The 20,160-nt window shown below is 43.4% G+C and overlaps 1 protein-coding gene across 1 annotated transcript in view; it reads left to right on the top strand.

Moving 5' to 3' along the window:
* Positions 1 to 5,331, top strand: part of YPEL1 (yippee like 1) — a 167,261-nt gene extending 161,930 nt beyond the window's left edge. Inside the window, exon 5 of the mRNA XM_069215328.1 lies at positions 121 to 5,331. Within this exon, the coding sequence (XP_069071429.1) occupies positions 121 to 210 (90 nt within the window). The 3' untranslated portion in view covers positions 211 to 5,331. The remainder of the gene's footprint in view (positions 1 to 120) is intronic.
* The last annotated feature ends 14,829 nt before the right edge of the window (positions 5,332 to 20,160 follow it).

Here is a 20,160-nt window from a genome sequence, read left to right as displayed (position 1 = left end):
GCAGAAGTGCCAGAACATGATGTAAAACTGATGTATTGAATCACTTCTCTGCTTTTGAAGAAAAGACGTATTGAAATGTAATGACTAGGCTCGAGCTGAATTTTTTTTTCTCCTTTGCAGGAGCATGCCTTTGAAAGCAGTCAAAAATACAAGGAAGGAAAATTCATCATCGAACTGGCCCATATGATCAAGGACAATGGCTGGGAGTGAATTACACATCCTTTTCTCACACAATTTGAATGGTGTTTGCGGCACAACTTGTAAAGACTAGCGCAGACCATACGATTTTTTGATTAGGGGTCCTGAAATTCAACTCAACTAAACCTCACAGACTCATCATATAGATAACGTTGCCATTTTGAGGCCATGTTTACCCTTTTCTGCATATGTAGACGTTTTTCCCATTACCTCTTTTGTATGTGTATTATTGTGTATACATCTGTAGGAAAGAGGAAGTACACTTGTACTTCCCTTTTCTACATGTAAATGTTCAGAAAATATTCACATCACAAATGCCATTTGGGGTTGACCACTTTTTTTACCGTATGCCTTTAACTTTACAACTCTACTTTGTATTGCTTTGCATGCTCCCTGCCTAAGCTTCCTCCTTGTACATCCCATGTTGTGTTCTACTTCCCAAGAATGATTGTGAAAATAAGAGGGCAATTTTTGGCTGCCACTTTCTAAGTTCGGAAGTATAGTCTGTATTGCTTTTTTGTTTAAACCTACATTCACAGCTAGATAAATCTTTCAGTTTACAAATCGGAATGTAACAAATGCAAAAGGCAATACTTTGTTAAATGTTTTTGAGTTATTTGATTTTATCTAGGTTGGCCATTTGAGGACTGTGTAGCTCCTGATAGTCTATTTATTCGACCAAGTGATATGCCACCTTCTAAATAGATGCTAGCTGCCGTAAATTTAATAGAATTACCCAGAGGATAAATAGACATAACTCTGGCCAGTTGTAGTATTTGAAGTCTAGTACGCCGTTCCAAGGACTGTGAAAATGATGAATGCAAAAATAGCAGAGGAGAACATGATTGGTCGGCCTACCATAAGTAACTCAATCGGCTAGTTTCATTGATTAAGAAAATCAGGCTACTCCTAATAGTATCCAAATACTAATATTTTGTTGAATAATAGTTTCAGTGATTTAATTACTCTTCACTTAGTTTTGAACCTTAGTTATGTATTTCATGGTATATTTTTAAGTACTGTGCAGCATTCTCTTTTCATCAATCACATTCCACTAAACAGAAAAGTAGTGTGTTAGAAGAGAAAGCAGGGATCTGTCTCTTACAGCTGGTGCCTGTGAGATCGAAAAGAAAGAGTTTTATACAAAATATATATATGTATATGAGAGCCTAATCGATTCAAACTGTTGAACCTGGCACTGTACAAAGGACATGGATAAGGTCTAGTATGGCTGGTCCCATATTGCCTAAAATGTTTAATGCACTGGACTAAAGAGGACACGAGAAAACAGAATATCAGCACTGTGTAATGTGGAGGTGTCTATATTCACAAATTAATATCACAGCAGAAGATCTGGTAGCACCTTCTCATTTGAAAAATTGTGATCACAGTATAGCTTTACATTTAAACGGTGTGTGGTTTGCTGGTTAAATCAACTCCCAAAGATGTTTTTCTTTAAAAATAAATAAATAAAAAACTAAAAAATATACAAGCTATGTAAAAGACAACTATAAAGACATATTTTAAGCCCCTTTTTCTATTGGTTCATTAGGTATTGCTGTAGTCTGTGGCTAGTCTTATTTTTGTAGCTGGTTGGGGGGTGGGGCGTGTATGTAGACTTTCAATTTATTTTAAAAAATCAGCTGTTTTCCCCCTTCCATCCGTCTTTAAAACATCTGTTTATCGCCCATGCTGTCCCCTTTTCCTACTGTTTATTATTTGAATATTGGAATGTTGAATTCTCATATTTACAATGGCATGGCAATGCTTTAACTTGTGGTATGTGGGTTCGACCCAAATATTCAAGTGTTGTGCCAGTTGTTTGTCACTTCACCAGCAATTTTGCATGCTCCTTGGTGCTGCTCTTTTCAGCCTATGCATATCCCTAAAAGGGAGATGCTCAGGCTGATGGGAGCTGTGCAGGGAAGAGAGAAGTAGACGAGGCAGGCAGGGGTGGGTAGTATCTGTCAGTCAAGTGCTATGGAGTGACTTAATAGCTACCAAGGTGACATGCTGTGTTTTCCATTGCTACTATTAACCATGTTCTAGGCGGTGCAAGAAGTAGATCTTCTTCTCAGTCCTGCTTTACTTGTTTGTTTCAGGGAATTATATGCCTACTTTTCAGTCCACAGCAGCCATTCGTAATTCAATGATACAACTGAGCCACGTTAGATATTAGTGTAACAGTTTCAAGCAGGTACTCAAAAACAAAGTGGGAAGCTGTTGGTAGCTGCTGCAGTGTCTACTTTTTCTGAGGCTCCTCTAGGGACACATATTGGCTCCTCCTGCCTTTCTTGGGCTGTATGACCTAATATCTTTTAGAAGTTTTGTCACAGTCTGATTAGATTACTAATGGCCATCTCCTGCAGCTTGGCAGTAACTCAGTAAGCCAGCAGAGGTGCCTTATAAATCACAGTACTGGGATAAAGTGTGCATATTGATTTTCTGGAAACAAAGGCCCAGAGATGTTTGAGGAGAGAAGCCGAAGGTCAACAAAAAATGTTTCCAACATTTGTGAGATTGCAACATACTTAATCCCTTTGTTAGTCAAAAATATATGGGACAGACCTTGTGGCAGTAACATTTTCCCTTTTATGTAAAATTCTAAAACTGACTCATCTTTAACACTAGCTGAAGCTATCTTGCACTTTATTGTTGTCAGATATACCTGCTATTTAATTATTTAGCAATGAGATACTGGTCTCCTATTAAGCTGGTTCTCTGTGTGTTGAGTCTTTTTTTCAGTGCATTATTTATTTGTGTTTTCTCATTTTTTGAACGGTGTTAGATTTCTAGACTGAAGCCGTTTTCACCAGAACCTTAAATGTGTTATTTAATGTATTGTTTGTGTTGAATGGATACCACAAACTAGCGGTACTTTAAGGAAAGGTGAATGTGGGGAATAAAAGTAAAGCAAAGTTATCCTCTAGTTTATATTGTGCCGCTTATCTTCCCGTTCTTTGTATATAGTTTAGAATTTATTATGAAATATTTTGCCATCTCGTCCCCGTTCAGCCTCCCACACTACTCCCCACTTCCAACCCAGATGACAGAGAAGACTTAAGCTACCTGTAAAAGTGATTGCTCAGATTATTGTGACATTGGTGTGTGCAACATATTTCATTGCCATAGAAAAGCAAGCATTATGAAGGTGTAGATTGTATGTTGTATAAACCATAAACTCTGTTTTGCAGAAGCTAAAATAATATGGCAATAGCACTGTACCAGAAAACAATTCAGGCATTTAACATGGTCTAAAGAGGAAGCAAGCTCAGGTCACTCACTTTAAATAATTGGTTTTGAGCTTGAAGTCTTCATGAAGGAATAATTGGCCACAAATGTACAAAGACAAGTGTCTAGACATTTTTCATGGTAAAGATCCAAATGCATGTAGGCCATTGGTTCTTTCAAAATTGTGTTTGATCCACTCTGGTTTTGACACACGAAGAAGCAATTGATCATCAGAAGACCAGGGTCTGCCAGACTTTTAAATGGAAGTTTGCTCAACATAATTTGAAGCAAAATTCCGTACAATTGAACGTCTTCTGAAGGAGCAGTATTTTTCTTGGTGCAAGGTAGACTTATGGGATTTATGTATTTTTTTAAATAATGTAATGAAAATAATGTAGGAAACATTTAACACGTAATTGTATGAAGTGGAAATCCACTGCAGATTATTTTCCCCTTTTTATATATTGCCTTTTATTTATAACAGTAGTTCTGTAAAAAAAAGAAATATGCCCTGTAAATGTAAAGGATGATTTAGCTAATCCTTGAATGGGATCTGTATCAATTAGCAGGGCGTTTCCACGTTAAGCATAAGAAATAATATATTCCCAGGATATAGGGTCTACTGAAAGGCAGGTTGACCTCACTGTGACCACCCAAAAGAGTGGAATCTTTTGACAGGAACTTGGCCTCAGAAGTGACTTACTCATCCTGATTGGCAGCGTACAATCTTTTAATACAAATATATATGTGTATTACATGCTGATGAAAGTCCTTCTGATGGAGCGAAGTTATAATTTATTCTGGGCTTCTGTTCTGACCATCAGATAAGTTTTGAAGCCACTGTAAAAACTTATGATCCAAATATAAACTCTTACTAAGTGCAGTTCTTCATTAAGAACTATACTGTACATTGATAAGAGGATGGTTTCACCTGACTGTCCTATCATTATTGCCTGTGTTTATTTATGTCCCATGGATTGTGATTTGTTTGTTTGACAGTTGAGCTGTTAACGTGCTGTTGAAATAGTACTGGGCTGGTACCATTTTTCTAAGTGAAAATCGCTGCCTTTCAAAGCATAGTTGGGGAAAATTCTTGCCACTCCATGTCTGAACATAACATGGTATTTAAATTATTGATCTTTTGCCATTCATTTAAGTCTGTATGTATACTGAGGCAGTGGTTCCCTTTCTTAAAAGAGCAGGAAAGCTCATGTTGTGTTTTGGTGAAAGCAAAGACTTGTATAGGTGGCTGCTGAAGAGGTCAGGCTGGTCACTGAGCCTTTTTATTATTAGCAGATCACCAAATATTTACTTGAAGAAAAAGTTTAAACATTTTCCTCTAACTCATTTTTGTACATATTATTAATATTATATTTATGGTTGTTTTGTATGTATGTTCTTTATGGGTAAGTTTACTTTGACATTGAACTTGAGCACTTTTGACGTTTCTTACACACTTTTTTTTTCCTTTTCTTCATTTCATGTTATTGTTTTTCAACAGTATGTACTCCTTTATAAGCTTAAACAGGAAAGCTTTGTGTGTGTATTGGGGCACTGTGCTTACCCAACATTTTGGTTTGTATTTTACTAGCACTTTCACTGAAATGCATAAAATGGCTACGAGCCAGTTTCTCCTGAAGAGTTTGTTGGGACACAACATAAAGTACTACACAAATATGACTGTGTATCTGCTAAAGTTATTTTGTTTTGGAATCTCACTATTCAATGCTATCCTTTAAAACAAGCTTTACTTTTTAAAATGACTTTTGTACTAATTATTTAATTTGAAGGTGGTTTAAACACACTAAATAAAATGACCTTTGACGAAATTGTAAGCATTATTCAGTGAAGTATTTTTAAAGTTTTTGTGTTTACAAATGATTAAAAAAAAGTTAAAATGTTGCAAGATTTCCTGACATATTTTATTTTTTTCTGTTGATTTTGGCGAGTTTCCAGCATATGCCCAGTGGTGCTGTCCCTCTTGCAGTAGTGTGTCTATCTCCAAAGTACAGTTTAGTAGACCATAATTGGTAAATGGTTTGTGCTGAAGAAACAACCTAGAGATGGATGCTATCCTTGAGGAAATGGATTTAAGTTTGCACTGCTGTTGGACAGGTTGAGTTTCACAGTTTTTTTTATGTACTGATATTTTGTTTTCTTTTTGCTATTTTCGATGATGATATAGTCAGGATTGACATGTACCAACTGTATTAGTATCTTCTACATTTAATTGAGAAGGATATTCAACAGTTGACAAAATGTGGCCTTTATTCTAAAATTTGTTTTAAAAAATGTCATCTGTTTGGGTCTGTATAAAAAGCCATTTGTTGATTACCGAAAGGGGCATCTGTAATACTCTTAATAGATATTGCCTCATGCAGCTCAGATTGTGGATATCCTTACACAAAACACTAACGCCAACTGGAAAGTAGAAGGGGGCTGGTCCCTTGTTAAATATATCCTGTTACACTATTACGATTCAACAGGCATCCAGAAACTGGGCATTGCCTCAGTAAAGTGCTATATGAAACCTTAACATAACCTCTCAGCAAATCTGACATGTAGGTTCATTTTTTTAAGACTACATCCCCAAAGAGTCACAGTATCTGCACCCTCAGTGTATGCCAAACAATGCGAGGAATTAAAAACTTTATTACTGTGATGTTTTTTCTTGTTTTTTTATGTTTAGTTGTGGGACATTGTACTTCTACTAATAGTGTGATCCATCCCACTGTATAATATCGATAGTCAAAGTAAATGTGAATCAAGATGCCATTTTTTAAAGACTGTTACAACCTCACTTAAAGGTGTAAAGCATGATCCATTAGAAATGGTAAATGATTTGTGCCTGTTTTTTTCTTTTTTTTTTTTTTTCTTTTTTTGTTGATGCTTTCCTTTTCCAGGCTACATGGCTTTGCTGTTTGTTCTAGCAATATTGTACATCATTTGTATGATGTTTCATTTTATTGTATCTACATTCGGTATTACAATAAAGTTTTTTGATGGTAAAGTAAATGCACTCTTGATTTATTTTCTTTCTTTCTTTATTTTTCCCCTCATTTTCTTTATTTTCAGGTTAAGTTAAACTCTGGTAAACTCTACTGTCTGTCAGAATACTGTACAAGATTGGGGGGGATGAGGGATCCAAAAACCGGGGTGAAATACTGAGGGGGATGTACACTTCATCTCAAAATAGCTTGCCTAGTTGAGGTTTCCCTTGGAAGAGTTGTATTGTACCAAAAACGTTTATAAATATAAATGTATGGAACTTCATGACAAATGATTAGTGAACATTTCATTCATTAGTACATACATTATACGTGTGTATGTATATTTATTTTTAAACATTTTTTATGTGGTACTGAAAGGTAGGGTGTGTGCGCTATGTCAACAGGTGCAATAGGCACTTAGGCCCTCATTCCAACCCTGGCGGCCCAGCGGGAAAGTCAAAATTACCCCCACGGTCTTATGACCGCGGTGCGGTCTTTCGTCGGAATGAGGGCCTTAATGTCTCTTTGTCCTCCGGAACAATATTCAAAAGCTGCACACTCCAGAAGTGTGATGCTTTGTTTATTTAAAGAGCGGACAAACGTTACCACTTTTCAGTTAAAGCAGATAACCTTATTTACAACTTATATATTGCCTAGTCCCTCGTTGGGGGGGGGGGTGTATAAAATATCAATACCATGATGCTAAATTCCAAAAGGTGTCATGTACCCTTATCAAATGTATCAAGGTGGTATATAAGATTGTATAATAAAAAAAACAAGCAAGTAAATTATTTCAAATCTGATTAAAAGCATAGAAGTTATTATTTTAGTACATGTCAAAACAATGTATATCCCAATTAGACATTTGGGCAGACCCGGAAATATTCTTCCAAAAAAGTCTGCAAATCAAATTGACACACAATCAAATGTTAATAATCCATACATTTATCGTGACCCATCTTGTAATTTGCAACAGTGTTAAAAATCACATAAAACTGTATCATTTCATAATATGGGTGGGGACAATGTGAAAAAGCCAAATAAGGATGAGCAGTGGGTAGCAAAATACACTTCATTCATATGTGTATTTAAAGACGTATAGCCAAACTCACCCTTATTAAATCCATAAGGAAATTTAATCTGAAGGTCAGTACCACACTGTTCAAGGATGTCTTTGTAGAGACCCTCTCCAAGACGGAGCGTGCTACTCAGTATCTCCCCATGCTCAAACGGATGGATAAGTCGGCTCACTATATTTTATAGCAGCAGTAAAATCTTGCATTCTTACGGCACACATTGAAAAGACATATAAAGCATCTTCCTCAGACTCACTCTACATCAGTGGTCACTGCTATTAAGCGGGTAGCAGCCTAGGCTACTGGGGACAGCACCACCTCCTGATGAGGAGAGTAAGCACATAGGTGCTGCAGAATAAAGAGTAGCAGTAGGTGTGCCAAGACACTGGTGCATCGCCAGCTCAATGGACATCTTAGCTAGATTTGACAGACCCCAAAGGGGGCACGTGTAGCACATCCCAGACCAGAATCAGAAGAAAGGGGTACAGCTTGTTGAGAAAGGTAAGGCCATATCTAATGCCAGCATTAGGTGTGCCTTGGATGAGGCAGATACTGCTGCAAGGGGGGTTAATACTTCCATCATCTTGCAGCACCGTTCCTTGCTCAGAATGACTGTGCTCAAACCTGAAGTGCAGTAGCACCTTGTTAACCTGCCATTCAACAGGGAGCCCCTCCTTGGAACCTATATATTGTCCTTACAAAGCTGATGGGTCCACCCTTTGAGCCCATTCATGCATGCCCTCTTCAGTTTCTCTCATGGAAAGTTGCCTTCCTTATCGCAATTACCTCTTGGGCGCATCAGTGAATTGCAAGCCCTCCCACTTCAAGAACCTTTTCTCAAGGATAAAGTGGTTCTTAGAACTAATCCCAAGTCCTTATACAAAGTGATTTCTGCCTTGCTTAATTTATTGGTTGACTCAGTAGCTGAAAGAGCATCCCACACTCTAGAATTTAAACTTGCTCTTATGTGTTACATTGATAGAACCAATTGTTTACGTAAAACACAACAGTTGTTTCTAGCTTTCTCCAAACCCCATAAAGTACATGGCATTACAAAGAAGGGACTAGCCAGATGGAATGTCAGCTGCATCTGCACCTGTTATATTAAAGCTAAAAGAGCCCTACATTCCCACTCCTGAACCACATTCCACCAGCAAGCAGGGTGCTACAATGGCTTTCCTAGGAAACTTTGCTACAGGAGATATTTGTAAAGCTGCCTCTTGGTCCACTCCACACATTTTTATGAAACATTATTGTGTGGACGTGTTATCTAGGGAAAAAGCTAGAGTTTGTCAAGCTGTCCTTAAAAGTTTGTTTCTGATGGATAGAACTACCTGTGTATTCCTCACCTTATGAATTCACCCATGCACCAGCATCTGACGGAAAATCTTCTTCCCAGCTCTCCACGTCGACGAGGATGTCACAATTGCACGGCTCCACGCGACTCCGGCTGACGTCACTGTGCCGATAAGAGGTCCTCGCCGGCGTGCAGACGTCCGTTCCCTTTTTTCTGTGCCTTCGATGCTAACAGTTTTCTCCTAGCTATCGCTTCTGTTGGAAGTGTTCCATCTTGTTGCTAGTTTCTATCTAGTTTCTAGTTACAATGTCTCCTCCTAGGAAGTCGGGATTCAAGCCATGTCGGGAGTGCGGTGTTGAATGTCTGTTATTGACCCTAATGACGATTGCCTTTGGTGTCTGAGCTCTGAGCATGACGTCGAGGAGTGTTTCTTGCCAGACCATGAATCCAAAGGCTTTGAAGGAAAGAGAGGCCAAACTCTTTTTGGCCAAGGCGAAGAAGGGGCATAAGAGCCATCGTAGATCCTCTTCCCATGCTTCTTCAAAGAGGCAAAGGAAAAGGCGTCGACATGACTCTTGGCGTCGTTCGGCTCGGAGACAATCAAGATCAAGGTCTCCATCTCATCAGCACCATGCGACGTGGGAGGTGAGTCCGACGGTGACTCCACAACCTCAGAGCCCTAAGGCTTCTCTGGCGCAGTCAGTCTTCGAGGTAGTGGCACCTCCGGACAGTCCTCGATTTTCACCTGCTGCTCATGAGTCCAATGTTCAGCAAGCACAGGTGCAACAGGGAGATCAGGGTATCCTGCCTTCCCGGCTCCGGGAGCGGATCCAGCGGCATTTTTGAATGCCATGTTCTCCATGTTCAATGTGATGGCCCCTGCTGGTCCCACGGGTCCACTGGCATTTTCATTGGGCTCCCCTGCTCCATACAAGGCAGCGCCGTTTATGCCATTCTATCTGGCTGAGAGTGCCGGACCGGAGCAGATGACATTCCCTCGAGGCCCTGTGGTTCCCATGACGTCACCTTCCAGGCCTAAGGCGACTATTTCATCTTCCCGTCAGCCGGCGCCAATGGTGGAGCCGCAAGTGTCCTCGGCGCTGTTGGGATCCGTTCCGGCACCAGATCCAAGGGATGGATTCGACCGAATTCAACCTTCCTCTCCTGTTCCACGTCAAGTGTTGAAGCAAGTGTCATAGACGTCGGCCAATTCTATGTCAACGCCGAGGTTGGAGGCTAGACTGAGGTCACGCAGAAAGGCCTTGAGTCTCTTAGAGGAAGAGTACCAAAGGCAGTTGTTGGAGGAGGGGGAAATTGTGGAGCCCTTGGGAGAATATCAAGGGCTGGATTTGGCCAGTGGGCTTGACACTTCTCCGGAATGGGACTTGTCTTCACCGGGGGAGTTCACGGAGGAGGCCGCCTCCTTTCACACAGTGATCAGGAAGGCGGAAGAGTTTTTAGATCTTCCATTGCCTGCTGCAGAGGTTAAGACAAACATTTTAACTGAGGTCCTGCATCCTTCTTCAACTTCTGCGGATCCTCTGTTTCCGTTCAACTATGCTCTTAGGGAGCCCATATTAGAGCTTTGGAGGAAGCCTGTGTCACCTGCTGTGAATAGATCTGTAGCACAAAGATATAGAGTGGTGCCTGGTGAGCTGGGGTTTTTATCGAAACATCCGCCTATACCACTTCTGCCCAGAGTTCTCAAGAAAATCAAGAATGACCGGGCCCAAGTAATCCTAGTGGCTCCGGATTGGGCACGGAGAGTTTGGTATCCAGAGCTTCTCAAAATGAGCATCGGTCCTCCAATCAGGCTGCCCCTTCGGGAGGATCTTCTGTCGCAGCAGCAGGGGAAGGTTCTCCACCCGAACCTGTCAACTCTGCGCCTTCATGCGTGGAGATTGAGTGGCGACAGTTGATGGTTTATGACTTCCCTCCCGAGGTCTGTGATGTCATTCTGGCAGCCAGGCGTCCCTCTACTAAGTCGATCTACGCCTGCCGTTGGAAACGCTTTGTTTCATATTGTTCAGAGAGGTCTATTGATCCTCTTTCTTCTTCTCTGTCTAATATCCTTTTGTTTATCTTGTCTCTCGCCCAGCAGGGTTCCTCCTTGGGACTCTCAAGGGCTATCTTGCAGCCTTATCGGCTTTTCTTCAGTTGCCTGATCAACCATCTCTGTTTAAATCACCTATAGTACAGAGGTTTTTGAAAGGGCTTGTGCATCTGTTCCCACCTGTGCCTTTCGTTATGCCCCAGTGGGATCTTAATTTGGTTTTTACCTTCCTTATGTGTGCTCCTTTTGAGCCCTTGCATAACTGTCCTCTTTGGATGCTCACTATTAAAACAGCTTTTTTGGTGGCAATTACATCTGCCAGGAGAGTGAGTGAGCTGCAGGCTTTATCTTCAAAGCCACCTTATCTCATGATATATCCTGACAAGGTAGTGTTAAGGACTCGTGCCTCTTTCCTCCCCAAGGTGGTGACCCCTTTCCATCTGGGTCAAAATATCACCCTGCCCACCTTCTTTCCCTCTAAGGAAGAGGAGCGTCTCCATCGACTGGATCCAAAAAGAGCGTTATCGTTCTACCTTGACCGCACTAAAGAGTTCCGGGTGGACGACCAACTCTTTGTGGGGTATGTTGGTGCGAAGAAGGGTCTGGCAGTGCAGAAGCGATCCATTTCGCGCTGGGTCGTTCTCTGTATAAAAATATGCTACGCTTTGGCGAAGAAGCAGCCTCCCGAGGGCTTGAGAGCTCATTCTACTAGGGGGAAATCTGCTACCACTGCGTTAGCACGTGGTGGACATCGGTCAGGCTGCAACGTGGGCTTCTTTGCACACGTTTGCGAAACACTACTGTCTGGATAGCCAGGTGAGAAGAGAAGGGCATTTTGCCCGTTCTGTCTTGCAGGACTTCCTAATATAAAAAAATAATAATAATAATCTCCTTCAGACCCACCGCCATGGGTTATAGCTTGGGTATCTATTCTAAGGTAAGGAAGCTGCAGCTATAAGTCTCTATCAGATGAAAAAGTTACTTACCTTCGGTAACAAGGTATCTGGTAGAGACTCTATCTAGCTGCAGATTCCTTACACCCGCTCAAGCCTCCCCGCTCTGGGGAATTTTTTTCTCATGTGGATATATATATATATATATATATATATATATATATATATATATATATACATACAAAAGTATTTATGTGTACATATGTATATTTTAGATTTTGGCAACTTTTGCCTTTCTTATAGGCATGAAAGTGTTTTTACTCCAAACAGTCAAAGAGGTAAAATGCATATTGGTTGGTTCTTCCATGACTCTGCACTTCTGGCGTGGGAAGTTGTGGAAAAGAACTGACGTACGCGCGCCGAGTCGGCATCTATATAGACAACCGTGACATCATAGACGGCTCCGACGACGCACGCGGAGCTGTTCGACGCACGCGGATCCGAACGATGACGCCCGACGGCGCGCGCTCAAGGTGCTGTTCAGAAAAAACTCCGGATTCGAAGCTGACGCCAGGGAATTCTAAGGTAAGGAATCTGCAGCTAGATAGAGTCTCTACCAGATACCTCATTACCAAAGGTAAGTAACTTGTTCTTTAGGCCTCTTGCTCTACACGGTCCGCTCCAGGCTCCTTCCCTGTGATTCCATCAGACAGGGAATCCAAAAGGATGGAGCAATCCGCAAAGAAGACTTTCTCGTCTTTCAGCATGGCTCTCAAGGCTGCGAATGCTACCTGTGTTCTGGGTAGATATGTCCACGCCCTGATGGACTCTACTAAGGCTATGGTTCCTGACCTGCCGCAGGATGTGCAGAGACCGCTTGGTGAACTCCTATCTGATGTGCAGGCTGCGGCAAAACAAATAATCCAGTCTGGTCTGGATTCCACGGACTCGGTGGCCAGGGCAATGGGTACATCTATCGCTACCAGGAGGCACGCTTGGTTAAGGTCTTCTGGGTTTTCTTTGGATGTACAGACCACTTTATTGGATTTGCCCTTTGATGGGGAAAAGCTGTTTGGTGATAAAGCAGACTCTGCCCTAGAGCACTTTAAAGATAGTCGGGCCACGGCGAAGTCTTTGGGTCTGCAAGCCTCTACGGTTACCCCTTTCAGGTCCCTTTGGAGGTTCAGGGAGTTTGGGCGTGGAGCTGTTTACCGTGGGAGACCCCAGTCCTCGGTCCAGTGGCCTACCAGCCTCCCATATTGATCCTTTAGAGGGTCGGTGGAGGGTTAGGACCATAGGGGCTGCCCAGCAGCACCCTGCATCATCCTCTTCCTCTGGAGGAAAACAGCAAGGGAAGCAGCCCTAGTTTCCTCCCCTTTATCAACCATACTTCTTCTGGTAGGGGGAAGATTATGTCTTTTTCTCCACGAGTGGGAGTTAGTTACATCAGACTCATGAGTTCCAAACATTGTGAGAAAAGGATATGCTCTCCCTTTTCAGGAGTTTCCTCCTCCCATCCGTCCCCGTCCCTCGTTTTGCTCAGAAGACCATCTCCTGTTGTTGCAGCAGGAGGTTCAAATCCTATTGTCAAAAGGTGGGGTAGAGTTGGTTCCAGAGCAGGAAAAGGGGTCAGGGTTGTTATTCAAGATACCTCCTGATCCCCAAGGACGGTCGTTTGAGACCCATTCTAGACCTGAGGATTTTGAATTTGTTTCTCAAACAGGAAAAATTCAAGATGCAGACTCTGGCACAGGTACTTCTGGCGTTGAACAGAGAGGATTGGATGGTGTCTGTTGACTTGCAGGATGCGTACTTTCATATCCCTATACTCAAGTCGCACAGGAAGTATCTCCGGTTTGTGGTACGGTCGCAACACTACCAGTTTGCGGTCCTTAAGTTTGGTCTTACTTCAGCACCTCGAGTCTTCACAAAGGTGATGGCAGTGGTGGCAGCAAGTCTCAGAAGGAAAGGGATATCGGTATTCCCTTAACTGGACGATTGGTTGATCAAAGCCTCGTCTCCAGAGCTTGTGTTGCATCACTTGCAGATGACAACTCAGTTGTTGTTCAGTGTGGGTTTTTCGATAAATGTACCCAAATCTCACGTGGAGCCCTCTCAACGCCTCCTGTTCATAGGGGCAGTACTGGATACAACATTGAATCGGGACTATCCTCCGCCATAGCAGATTCAGGACATTCAGGCATTGATTCCAATGTTTCAAAATGGAGCGGTTGTTCCAGTCCTCAAGGTCTTACGCCTGCTTGGTCTGTTCGCTTCTTGCATTCTGTTGGTCACTCATGCACATTGGCACATGAGGGCTCTTCAATGGTGCCTCCGAAGGCAGTGGTTTCAGCACAAAGGGGATTTCAAGGAGTCAATAACTATCTCCAGAGAGGCTACAGCGGAGTTACGATGGTGGGCTGTGGACAGCAACCTTTCTCAAGGAAGGCCGTTTTCACAGCCGCCTCCGGTGGCCACGGTCATGACGGATGCTTCAACTCTAGGGTGGGGAGCTCATCTGGGGGACCTGTTGATCAAGGGTCGTTGGTCTCCAGTGGAACAGACTTTTCATATAAATCTGTTAGAATTGTGGGCGATAAGTTTGGCTCTCAAGGCCTTCCTCCCATCCCTTTGCCGTCAGTCAGTTCAGGTCCTGACGGACAACACTACTGCGATGTGGTATATAAACAAGCAGGGAGGAGTAGGGTCGTATCTTCTCTGCAGAGAAGCTCAGCACCTCTGGTCCTGGCTTCAGGACCATCGGATTTGCTTGATAGCGAATCATCTGGCCGGAGTGCTCAACGTACGTGCAGATACTCAGTCGACATTTTTTGGCCGATCACGAGTGGCCTCTCCATCCGAATCTGGTCCTGCACATCTTTCAGATGTGGAGTTCTCCAAGGATAGATCTGTTTGCCAATCGGGAGAACGCGCACTGCCTGTCATTCTGCAGCCTCTATCCGGCGCAAAGAGCTTTGGGGGATGCGTTTCAGATCTGTTGGTGCAACCAGTTGCTTTACGCATTTCCCCCATGCCTTTGATCCCTCTGGTTCTGAGGAAGATTTGCCAAGATCAGGCTCAGATCATTTTGATAGCCTCGGATTGGCCAAGAAGGGTGTGGTACACAGACCTTCTCCAACTCTCGCTGTGCCCTCCGCTCCGTCTCCGGGCAGACCTCCTCTCACAGTCGCAGGGGCAGGTTCTACACCCCCACCTCCAGAGCCTGCACCTTTATGCCTGGAGATTGAACAGGGCAACCTGAGTTCCTTTTCTCTCCCACCAGATGTAGTGGATGTTATTTTATCGGCCAGGTGACACTCCACTGAGACCACTTATGCCGGCAGGTGGGCAAAATTTGTGGCCTGGTGTGGAGGAAAGCAAATTGATCCTTTGAAGGTCCACCTTTCTGATATTGCATTATTTGCTTTAGCAAAGAAGGGTTGTGCAGTGGCTACAGTTAAGGGTTATTTGGCTACTCTGTCAGCCTTTCTTTGCCTCCCGGATCAGCCTTCATTGTTTAAATCGCCTATTGTGTTTAGGTTTTTGAAGGGTTTAGTTAATATGATTCCTCCCACTCCTTTTCATGTACCTCAGTGGGACCTAAATATTGTTTTAACCTTTTTAATGGGATCACCTTTCGAGCCCATGCACTCTTGCCCGTTAAGGTTTCTGGTGCTTAAAACTGTTTTTCTTGTTGCTAGAACCTCGGCTAGGCGGGTTAGTGAGCTTCAAGCTCTTTCTGTTAACCCCCCTCTACCTTGCTTTTCCCAAATAAAGTGGTGTTGACAACCAGGGCGGCTTTCCTGCCAAAAGTTGTCACTCCTTTTCATATAGGGCAGACCATCACCCTTCCATCTTTCTACCCTCCTCCTCACCCCTTGAAGGAGGAAGAGAGGCTCCACCGTTTAAACCCTAAAAGGGTGCTTAGTTTTTATATTAAAAGGACAAAAGACTTTCGCCTGGAGGACCAGCTATTCGTGGGGTATATTGACAGAGGATGGGCAGAGCAGTCCATAAAAGAACAATCTCCAGGTGGGTCATTCTTTGTATCAAGATTTGCTACTCGTTGGCAAATAAAGTTTCCCCCTGAGGGTATCAGAGCCCATTCCACCAAAGCTAAGTCCGCTACTTCGGCCCTGGCAAGAGGGGTTCCAGTGGTGGACATTTGCAAGGCAGCAACTTGGGCGTCCCTCCACACCTTTGCAAAGCATTACTGCTTGGACTCTGAGGTTAGGAGGGACGGACATTTTGCACGATCTGTATTGCAGGACTTCTTGGTGTAACCAGGCAGGCTCCCACCTCCGAGTGCGGTACTGCTTTGGGACTCTATTCATAAGGTGAGGAATCCACAGGTAGTTGTATCCATCAGAAGAACAAGTTACTTACCTTCGGTAACACTTTTTCTGGTGGATTCAATAGCTGCCTGTCGATTCCTCACAGTCCCAACCGCCTCCCTGTTGCCTGTCTGGTTACACTAAGATATGTGGTTGTAAAGGTGTATGTATATATTGATCTTTTTTCCTGTATATATAAATGATGGTTTTGATTATGTTGCATCATGGAAGTTTTATGAATATATGTATTTATTAGAGTTATTGCGGGGTCGGTTCTCACCTGTTCGCCTCAAAGGCACGTAAAAAATGGGTGAAACTGACGTCAGCACGCCAGCGAGGACCTCTTCTTGGCACGGTGACGTCAGACGGAGTTGCGTGGAGCCGTGCAATTGTGACGTCCTGGTCGACGGGGAGAGCTGGGAAGAAGATTTTCAGTTGGATGCTGGCGCTTGGGTGAATTCATAAGGTGAGGAATCCACAGATAGCTATTGTATCCACCAGAAAAAGCATTACCAAAGGTAAGTACCTTATTCTTCAAACCGCTGCCCCACCCACTGGCTAACCACTGCTCATGGGAGAACTGCTTTTCTTTTCAGTCTGTGCATAGCATGTGTATCGAGAGCCACACATGCTATGAACAGAATATGTACTTACCCTATAAGCATCTGTTTTCTTGCAGGCAGTGCTGTAGATTCATATGCGCCCACCCTCTTCCCCGGGTTGCAGACCTTTTAGCACTTTGATATATTCATTCTACAACATGGTCACTGTTCTGTTCTATACACACTATTCCTTATGTAACACCCTTTGGGCGAAAAACAATCTTACAGTGGAGTACGTGAATACGTGCATCTAAACCTAGAGGAGTCGTCACCAAGAACTTGTGACTTGAAATAATTTTTAGAAGAAAAACATGCAACATACGTGCCCTACACTAGATGGCCTATGAATTAACAGCACTACATTCATCAAGCAGATACTTATGGAGTGACATATTCCTTCTCTGACCTGCATCTTGGCTGTATTTAACATCATTGAAGCTAGACATGCAGCTTAAGTTCATGAACCTGCTGTTTATTGCATCAGTACTTCTTGGATCTCACACAGATGCCAAGATCCAGTGGATGAGGAATGAAGCAGAAAATCCTAAGGTTGTAGGTTTGGAGTAGAAAAAAGCCACAGTATAGAAAGTGGTACCAGTGTTACCTTCCAAGATTGAGTTCACTGTCCCTAGTGTTCCCATCAGCCTCAGCAGATGCCACCATACAACAGGACACTCAGTAGAGGACAACAATATCAGTTACAGCTCCTCCAGAAAGCCTCTGTCTCACTCGAGACAATGCTTTTCCCACTTCTCGTCCTCTTTGCACTACTCTGGTGGGAGGGAGTGCTTCCAGTCTCAGTGAGTGGCATAACACGTCAATCAACAAATGCGTCCTTCACATAATTCATAATAGTTAAATTCTTCCAGTTAAGTCTTCTCATCTACAAATCCCTTCAAAGCCTATACCAAAGCATCAGTGGCATTTACTGTGACTGAAGGTAACATCTCTTATGCAAAAGTGCAACAAGAGCCTGTTCCTCTCTCTAAAAGAAGGAAAAGGTATCTATTCAGGATATTTTTTTTGATCCCCAAAAAAGCCCCAAAGCAATAGTTTAGAGTATGATAGACCTCAGACAAGCCGTGAAATAGAACAAGAAACAAACATTGAGGATCTTAGCCTTGCCCCACATATTTCATCAGCTCGTGAAAGGGTGTGCTTTGTGGATTTACAGAATTCCAACTTTCACATCATAATGGCTAGAAAGCACGGAAAGTTCCAGAGGCTGACAGTAATTCCTGCTAACAGTACAGTCTCCCTCCTTTGTATGAAAGTGTGCCTCAATCCTTTTCAGAGTGCATGTTAGTAGTCACACCCCAACTTTTTAAACAAAATATCTACTTGTATCCCTTTCTGTTGGAGGCTTGTTACCTCAAATTCCTCACCTTGAGAGGCCTTAGACTATCCCAAAACATTCACAGTAATTTCCTTGTGTCCCAGCGGGTGGTGGTGTGCTGTTTCGCATAAATCAGTGTATCTCTTCAAATCTGTCTGGGACCCCTATATATGGGCTACCTCCACCCACTGACAACAGTTCCATCCTTTCTTTCTGTGCCTTTTAGTGTGGATCCGGAGCTTCGCGAATTCTGTAATTTCTGCCAAATTATTTCCCGCAAATGTCAAATGCGCACAGACGTCTCCTCCTAAGATTACAGGGTATAAGCCATGGCCAGACTGTCACCAACAAACGTCATGTCCGACTGTCTCTGATCAGTACTCTTTGCCAGGTGAGTGCTGCATAAAGATGTATTGTAAGGCATTCTGCTGTGTTGGGAAGGTCATCTGAGAGGTGGAGATGAAAAGGCTCTAGTCTCCGGTGGAAGCTCAGCTCCTCATCAGCTATGTGGAGTTGAGTGTTTCGCTTGGCACTGAATGTGTTCCGGCCACCAAGGGAGAACAGGTGCAGGTGTTCACGGACAACACGACAACCATATGGTATTGAACAAACTGGGTTGCATGGGATCGTGGGCCCTGCACCAAGAAGCCTTTCACCTCTGGAAATAAGTGAACCCTCACTGCATCTACCTGATTTCCCAACATCAGCGGGATGTCAGGGTGGACCGAGTCAGCTGGTGATTGCCTAGCAGATCACAAATGGCGCTTGCACTCTGAGGTGCTGCAGTGCATCTTCCAACATTGGGAAAAATCCTGGCTCGATCTTTTCACTATCACAGAGAATGCGCAGTGTCAAAGCTTTTGCACGTTGGAGTTCAAAAGGCACCTCTCTCAAAGTTGCCTTCCCCTTACATTATGGTTTGGGACGAGACTTCTGTTCTCCTTACAGCCCCTATTTCTGTCCAGAGTGCTGAAAAATATTATGGAGGACCAAGTCTAAGTCATCTTAGTGGCTCCTAGCTTGGCAAGGAGAGTGTGGTACCCGGAATTTCTGGCCATGAGCACATGTCCTCTAATTTGGCTGTCTCTTCAGGAGCAACTTCTGTCACAGCAAAGGGATTAGGTCTTGCACCAAAGTCTGCGCAACCTACACCTCCATTCATGGAGATTGAGCGGAGACAGTTAATGGTCTTTTGTCTTCCTCTAGAACTTGCTGGTGTCATATTGGCAGTCATACATCCATCTACTGAAACTGTTTATACTGGACCCTGGGAGAAGTTTGTTGTCTGGCTTTCCCCACGTAACATCCACCCCCTGAATACACAGTTCTCTTCCAAGGGATCCTCATCAAGTCATACCACCTACGTGTGGGACCCCCAGGAGTAAATGGCAGGTGTAGCTGCTGATACGCATGCTTTGCATAAGTCTGCCATCTAGTGTTGGGCTCAGAGTGTTACAAGTTGTTTTTCTTCAGAGAAGCTTTTTCGAGTCTCGAGATCGAGTGACTCCTGACTCCTCAGTGATCGTGCGCATGGGCATCGAGTCTTTTGTTAGATTGTTTTCTTTCCACCGCCGGGTTCGGACGTGTTCCCTCTCGCTCTAGTAGATCTCGGTTCGGCAGTATCCGAACTTCTCCATCTTTCCTTTTAAATGTCATTATTGTTTTTGAGCGCGTTTTCTGACTACACTCGATCTGATTGTATCGTCAGGATCGATTAAAAGCCCTTTCGGGCGACCGCACCCTTCTCAGGCCTTCTCATGCCTACTGCGACAGGCTCATGGATCAGACTCAGTTTCGATTCTGCCCTCAGTGGCATGCTAAGTTCCTCTATACCAACCAATACTTGGTGTGCAACCTCTGCCTCTCTCCCGATCACAAGGAAGAAACCTGTGAGGCGTGTCGATCGTTCTGCTCCAAGAAGGCTCTGCGGGATCGAAGAGCGTGTCTGCTACAGATGGCATCCAAGTAGACCGAACAAACGCCAGACATTCAGTGAGGAACAAGCGCAGACTGCGGTTTCCATCGCAGATTCTGATTCTGACTGTGACTCCAATGGGGACAGCCAAGTGATTCCAGCAGCGCAGTACATGAGTACGCCAGCCCCTTCCCATCAGTAAAATTCATCTAAAAAATTAGCACAACTGGTCTTT

Source organism: Pleurodeles waltl, chromosome 11, assembly GCF_031143425.1.
Source record: "Pleurodeles waltl isolate 20211129_DDA chromosome 11, aPleWal1.hap1.20221129, whole genome shotgun sequence".
In the NCBI taxonomy this organism is placed as follows: domain Eukaryota; kingdom Metazoa; phylum Chordata; class Amphibia; order Caudata; family Salamandridae; genus Pleurodeles; species Pleurodeles waltl.
This window is presented reverse-complemented; position numbering and strand designations above follow the sequence as displayed.